At 42.9% G+C, this 7,500-nt stretch overlaps 1 protein-coding gene across 2 annotated transcripts in view; it reads right to left on the bottom strand.

The window, feature by feature from the left end:
- LOC119583779 overlaps nt 1-7,500 on the bottom strand; it is a 69,154-nt gene that overhangs the window by 1,443 nt on the left and 60,211 nt on the right. For both annotated transcript variants that reach the window (XM_037932457.1, XM_037932456.1), the window contains exons 21-27: nt 7,207-7,443; nt 6,169-6,339; nt 3,554-3,721; nt 2,995-3,222; nt 2,303-2,473; nt 809-1,684; nt 380-616 (exon numbers count right to left, since the gene is read on the bottom strand). In XM_037932457.1, the coding sequence (XP_037788385.1) occupies nt 380-616; nt 809-1,684; nt 2,303-2,473; nt 2,995-3,222; nt 3,554-3,721; nt 6,169-6,339; nt 7,207-7,443 (2,088 nt within the window). The remainder of the gene's footprint in view (nt 1-379; nt 617-808; nt 1,685-2,302; nt 2,474-2,994; nt 3,223-3,553; nt 3,722-6,168; nt 6,340-7,206; nt 7,444-7,500) is intronic.

Genomic DNA, 7,500 nt, shown 5'->3' on the forward strand with positions numbered 1-7,500 from the left:
GAATCTGATTACGCTATTTATTCTCAAATTTTCTGAAATTCAAATCACTGACTAATGGGTTGCAGTAATCAAAATATATTCATCTGCAGCTGTAACCATCTGTCGTACCTACAGCATACCTTTATTGATAGACAGATAACTAGATAGATATACCACACTAATAAAATATACAGATACGCATTTAGGTCCTATCTTACTCCACCACATCGTACTTTTTTTTAACTATACTTTTTAACAAATACACATTTAGATCCTAATCTTATTCCACTACAAATACTTTTTTTTTTCCTTTTTAACAAATACACTTTTAGATCCTAATCTTATTCCACCACATTGTACTTTTTTTAACTATACTTTTTACCAGACGCATCGCTCGCACCTTCCAGGTCCACGGCGAAGGAGAGTGTTTTCCCAGCCAGGTTAGTCACTCGGAGTCCCTCGGCTGAAGCTATCCGCGGGTCCTGGACGTCGATAGGATCCAGGACCATGTAATCGAGCAGGAACTCCGTGCGCAGGGCTACGTTCTCGGGGGCGTCGTCGTAGAGAGGGTGAGGGGCGTCTTGGGGCACTAAGTTCACCACCTCCAGGAAGTCGGGAGACAGTAGTGTCTTTGGTTCTGGGAGGATGGGGGGGAAAATGCCTTATCTTTCTATTAATTCAATGGAGTTTTCTGAGTAAGCATGGGCAAAAATAATGTATATATAAAATAAAAACGATAAAGAAAGTTGTCTTATGTTTTAATTAATTTATTGATATGATCTCTACGTTTCTTTTTTCCTGTCCAAGTTGTATCTTTAGGAGACTCTACCTCTGCCATCCCTGAGTGTAGCCGACGGATCCTGAGCCCCGAGCGCATGGCGCCAGATGTCAAGGAGAGACGAGGCTTCCCCTTCGTCCACGATCTTGGGGATTTCGGGGAGGCTCTGGCTAGGCTCTGCGGCTGACAGGCCTTGCGGCTGTTCTGTTTCCAGCTCTATTTGTAGAGCTTTTAGCGTCGCTTCGTCTGTTTCTGTCACCGCTTGGGTCAGCTCTGGGAGATCCTGAACTGACTCTGAGGGCTCTTTAACAGTTTCCGGCGCCGCCTGCTCCTGCGCGGGCTCCGACAGGGCTTGCTCTGCTTCCTGCTCTGTCTGGAGAGGTTCCAGCGGCGTCTCGTCCGTTTCTGACACGATTTGGATCTGAACCGACTCTGAAGGAATGTGATCTCCTTCCGGGACAGTTTCAACAGCATCCACCAGCCCGGCCTCCGCTTCCAGCACCACCTGAACAGGGTCAGACTGGATGCTATAAACTCCAGGAACTATCTGAACGTCTGACGCCACTTGATCCGATGCCGCTCCTGCTTGCAACGATTCCAGCAGTTCCAAGTCCGAATCCGAAACGGCTATCACCTCTGCTTGAGTTGCTTCTTGCTGTGCTTGCACGGATCCGGACAAGTTGTGACCGCCTCCGACCAGCGCTTGTTCTGACTCTCGCGAAACCTCCGCTGTTTCCGGCAATGTCTGCGTTTCTGTCTGGAGCGAATCCGACCGCGTTTGGTCCGCCTCTCTGACGCTTTCTGGCGGCGTCGGCTCGAACCTGTTTTGTTCCTGATCTGATTCTGTCGCAATGGCAGCTGCTGCGGGAACAAAGGCATCAAGTTGTTCAGTCGTCTTGAGAGATGGGTGAGCTTCGGCCTGGGGATCTGGCGGAGAAAAAAATGGTACTGTTGGTGACCGGAAGGGGCAAGATAATAATAAAATAAGATAATAAAATAAGATAAGATAATAATAAGGCAAGATAATAATAAGATAAGATAATAGGATAACAGGGAATGATAATATCACAAGATCTGGTAGGTTTACGTCTCGCGCGCACTTTTAATAAACGGATAGCGAAGTTGTAAAATAGGGAGCAATAATTATCACAAGATCTGGTAGCTTATTCCACGCAAGGCGCACTCTTAAACAGATAAATGAATACATTAACGGACATCCACAAATAAAGAAACACACACATGCACAAGATCATCCAACCGCAATTCTATACACAATAAAAAAAACAACAATAATAATCAAATAAAATAACATACAACAATAAAAAACACAACAGAAACATACAATAATAATCAAATAAAAAACATAACAAATAAAAAACAATAAAAAAACAACAACAAACCCCAATCTCCTCTCATACATCCCTACCCAACACACAACCGCCTTGTTTTCATTCGCTCTATTTATCCACACTCATCTCTATCACTCATTAACCATTCACTCCGATATCTCAGCCTTATCTTCCCTCTCCCCTCTGTTCAACTCACCCAAAGGTTCGCCCGGCGGTGTGAACAAAGAGGGCCGTTTGTTCAGCCTGTGGAGAGCTTCGTTCACGCGGTCTCGGTGGTCGAAGAGAAAACCTGTGAGGGTGAAGACCTGAGTTCCATCCGAGAGAACTTCCATCGCTTCTACCTTCACGCCGTTGACTACGAGGTTATCTAAAGAGAGTCAGAAGGAAAATAGATCTTTGTCTGAATTATTTACTTATTTATTTATTGTTATTTTCTTCGTGTGTGTTGAGTCAGTTACAGACGGAATAAACACGTGAAAGTTATCTGACTGTCTCTCGGTCTGTCCTTGTTAATCTTTCGTCTGTCTGGATATGTTTCTGTCTATGTCTATCTGTTTCTGTCTGTCTATTTATATCCGTCTCTGTCTATCTATTAATAGCTATATCTGTCTATATGTCTCTCTCTCTCTCTCTTTTCATATATATATTTTTTTTCCTTCTGTCTATCTATATCTGTAAATCTACATATCCACATCTACCTCTCCCTGTTCATACCTATCTCTCTCTCTCTCTCTCTCTCCATCTATCTATCTATCTATCTATCTATCTATCTATCTATCTATCTATCTATCTATCTATCTATCTATCTATCTATCTATCCACCCATTTACACCCGTTATATCTGCATATGATCGTCATACCAACACATTATATCTTGGCACCACTGACCCTGACTGTCGACGGCGAAGACCAGTTCCTTTCCGGCGAAATTGGTAACCCTGAGTCCCCCTGAGTGAGTCGACCGGATGCTGAGAGGATCGAGCACCATGTAGTCGAGCAGGATCTCCTTCAGCAGAGCCACGTTCTCGGGGGCGCCGTCGTAGAGCGGGTGAGGGGCGTCTTGAGGGACCAGGTTGACCACCTCCAGGAAGTCGGGGGACAACAGCGTCTTCGGGACTGTTTAGGAGCAGAGACATGGCGAGGTGTTTGCTAGGTGGGCGTCGTGGGGGGGGGGGGGTTATTATCAGATTGTGTTCTCCTCTCATACTCGCTCTCGCTCTGTCTATTTATCTATCAGTACCCTATGTCTCTTACTTTTTCTCTCTCTCTCCCTTACTCTCTCTCTCTCTCTCTCTCTCTCTCTCTCTCTCTCTCTCTCTCTCTCTCTCTCTCTCTCTCTCTCTCTCTCTCTCTCTTACTCTCTTCCTCTCTCTCTCTTACTCTCTTCCTCTTACTCTCTACCTCTTACTCTCCCTTTTTACTTTTTACTTTACCCAAGTCCACGCACCTCTATCGTCCCTGAGCGTGGCCGAAACATCCTGCGTGCTCAGAGCATGGCGCCAGAGGTTCAGAAGGGATGAGGCTTCCTGTTCATCCACGAGGCCGGGGATCCTTGGCACCGTTTTAGGATAAGGTTCCTCCGTCGTCGTGTTTTCGTCCACCGGCGCGGGAGTCTCTGCGGATCGGAGGTCACGTCGTTAATGAAATCTCCGTCGGGTTGGATTCGTAATGAAATTGTGAAATTGTGAATGCCATTTGATTTTTTTCGGTTTTCTCTCTGTCTTTCTGTCTGTCTCTCTCTCTCTCTGTCTCTGTCTCTGTCTCTGTCTCTGTCTCTGTCTCTGTCTCTGTCTCTGTCTCTGTCTCTCTCTCTCTCTCTCTCTCTCTCTCTCTCTCTCTCTCTCTCTCTCTCTCTCTCTCTCTCTCTCCCTCTCTCTCTCCCTCTCCACAGGATTTCTTTACTTTGTGGTTATTGATTCTATTGATGTGTTTGTATGTATGATAATATTACAGTCACATTTTGTTTGCGAGAGACGCTTCTTTTAAGCTGACAGTAGAGCTCGTAAAGTGAAATTAACGATATATAGCAGTATATGATTTTGCTTTCATTGGCTTTATTTATCTATATTCGTTCTCATTATTTCTACAAGCAACACGTGGCTTATTTGCATTTGGGAAAAGACAAGAATAATCAATATATTTGACCCGCATCACTACATATTCAAATATCTAAATGTTTATGCCAAACAATTAACCGTTACAAGTCTAACTTTTAATGTTTCAAAGAATAATTGTAGTTGGTGGTCCAAGCATAACTCAACGGTGAAAATAACCGGTATTACAGTGTTACAAGGTACCTGTTTACCGAACAAAAATAACTATACTGCTTATCAACATAGGAAGATAATCAAATCATGCAAGATAATTATATCATACATCATCATATATATATATGCCGCCTGCAATGGTATTGTACGCATATGCCCACGTCCAGTGAATTTTTATGTTTAACTGTATTTACACGTAAATTTCTCCAAAAGTGCTGAGTCACCAATGAGCCAATCGCTAGTTCGATCATTTTTTGCTCCCCCTTTTTCCCTGATTTTCAGAAATATTACATTTTATGTCATATTGCTACTCGCATTGTTAACAACACGTAACAACTACAGTGTCAATAACAGCATCGTTATTAACAACAGCATCGTTATTAATACCACCATGAGATGAAATTTTCCCGGCAAATGTAAGGACGGTATTAAACTATTAATTAGCTTGTACAGCCACAAAACACTTGTACTACAATGGACACCACATTTTCCCCAGCGGCTGTGGGTTAAGCTTTGAAATCTGAGAATACAGTGATACAGTAAATCAACAAAGATATTTATTTTAAAAAATCCAAGGCCACCTCATCTAAGAAATCTCCAGGTTAGCTGATCATGTTTATCAGCTGATCATGTTTATCAGCTGATCATGTTTATCAGCTGATCATGTTTATCAGCTGATCATGTTTATCAGCTGATCATGTTTATCAGCTGATCATGTTTATCACTGATCATGTTTATCAGCTGATCATGTTTATCAGCTGATCATGTTTATCACTGATCATGTTTATCAGCTGATCATGTTTATCACAATTTTACCTCATTCCTACTTTCCCATTTTTTTCCCAATTCTACTTTCTACCTTACCATTTATCTTTCTTTTTCTTTCTTGCTTTTTTTTTTTTACAATCGACAATTTTTTTTTATTCTTGTGTATATATAATATATATTCGCGAGGCCCGAATTCTGCAAGCTGGCACATTTATACAAATTCTACATTATCTGTTTCAGGTTTTTTTTTTCGACAGTTTTTTCAATCATTTTTATCCCCCTCCCCCCCAAAAAAAAAAATAATAACAAATAAATAAATAAATAAGATAATAATAATAATAATAATAATAATTAATAATAATAATTATAATGATAATAATAATAAAGCAGAATCGCTAAGCCTCCACACACAGGCTCCCCGAGACGCCCGAAATCTGCAGGTTGGATATATATGTTTATCACATTTATACAATTTTACATTATTTCTACTCCTTCCATCCCCTGTTTTTTTTTTTTCTTCTTCTTCTTCTTCTTGTTCTTCTTTCTTTCTTATTTTCTTTCTCTTTGTTTTTTTTCCATCGATTGCCTTTTTAACCATTCTTTATCTCCCCCCCCCCAAAAAAAAAAAAATAATAATGAATAAATAAATAAATAATAATAACAATGAATAATAAATAAATAAATAAATAAATAAATAAATAAAAATAAACAAATAAATAAAAATGATGATAATGCTAATGTTAACCGACCCAGAGGCTCCCCTACTACTAACAATAATAATAAACAATAATAATAAAATACTACTACTACTTCTGCCGACCCAGAGCCTCCCCTACTAAGACCAATAATAATAAATAACAAAAATACTACTACTACTACTACTACTACTACTGCTACTACTGCTACTACTACTACTACTACTACTACTACTACTACTACTACTACTACTGCTACTACTACTACGACTACTACTACTGCTACTACTGCTACTACTACTACTACTACGACTACTAGAGCTTGCACCGACCGAGAGGCTGGCCGAGAGGCCCGAAGCGGGCGGGCTGGCTGACGAGGCGCAGGAAGGCCCCGTCCACCCGCGCCCGGTGCTCGAACAGGAAGTCAGCCACGGTGTAGACGAAGGTCCCGTCCTCCAGGGCCTCCACGCCCTCCACGGGCACGCCGTTGATGGTGAAGTGTCCTGGAGGGGAGACAGGGTGGGGTGACGTTTCGTCTGGTGGGTTGGGGTGAGGTTGGGGTGAGGTTGGGTGGGTTGGGTAGGTTAGGGTGAGGTTGGGTGGGTTGGGATGAGACCGGATGGGTTGGAGTGAGATTGTGTGGGCTGGGATTAGGTTGGAATGAGATTGGGTGGGTTGGGGTGAGATTGGGTGGGTTGGGATGAGATCGGGTGGGTTGGGGTGAGGTTGCAGTGGGTTGGGATGAGATTGGGTGAGGCTGGGATAAAGTTGGGTGGGTTGGGTGGCGTTCCGGTGGGTCTTGGGTGGGTTGGGTGAACCGGTGTCTAGAAATACACGAGATCTTTATACGTTTAGCAAAGCGTTAATCATAACAACGCAGACTTTTAAGTATAGTAATATTTTATGTTTTTAGTGAAAAGCGTTACAAATTAAAAATTCAGATTTTAGGTGTAGCAAGATTTAAAATTTCGATTGAAAAATTCAGTTTCCGACTGTAAAGATATTTAAAGATCAAGCTAAAAGACAAAATACAAATATAAAGTTGAAGACAAAATAAAGAAGATAAGACAGGCAGAGGCATAAAGACAGATACATAAGCGATAGAGATAGCGACAGAGATAGAGATAGAGATGGAGACAGAGATAGAGAAGAGACAGATAGAGATGGAGATAGAGACAGAGATAGAGATAGTGATAGAGATAGTGACAGATAGAAACAGAGATAGAGATAGAGACAGTGACAGAGATGCAGACAGAGATAATGACAGGCACAGAGACAGAGACAGAGACAGAGACAGAGACAGAGACAGAGACAGAGACGGAGACGGAGACTCGAGGCCCGACCCCGGCCCTCCCTCCAGTCGCGCTGACCTTCAACATCGGCCTTGAAAGTGAGTCGCTTCCCGCCGAGGTTGGTCACGGTGAGTCCCTCGGGCGAGGCTATCCTCGGGTCCTGCACGCTCACAGGCTCGAGGACGAGGTAGTCGAGGAGGAACTCGGAGCGGAGGGCGGCGTTCTCGGGAGCGTCGTCGTAGAGGGGGTGAGGGGCGTCTTGGGGAACCAGGTTGACCACCTCCAGGAAGTCGGGGGACAACAGCGTCTTCGGGACTGCAGGAGAGAAGCCGGTTTTCCTTCGTGGAGTTGCTGGTTATCTCTATGTATTTG

Source organism: Penaeus monodon, chromosome 17, assembly GCF_015228065.2.
Source record: "Penaeus monodon isolate SGIC_2016 chromosome 17, NSTDA_Pmon_1, whole genome shotgun sequence".
NCBI lineage: Eukaryota > Metazoa > Arthropoda > Malacostraca > Decapoda > Penaeidae > Penaeus > Penaeus monodon.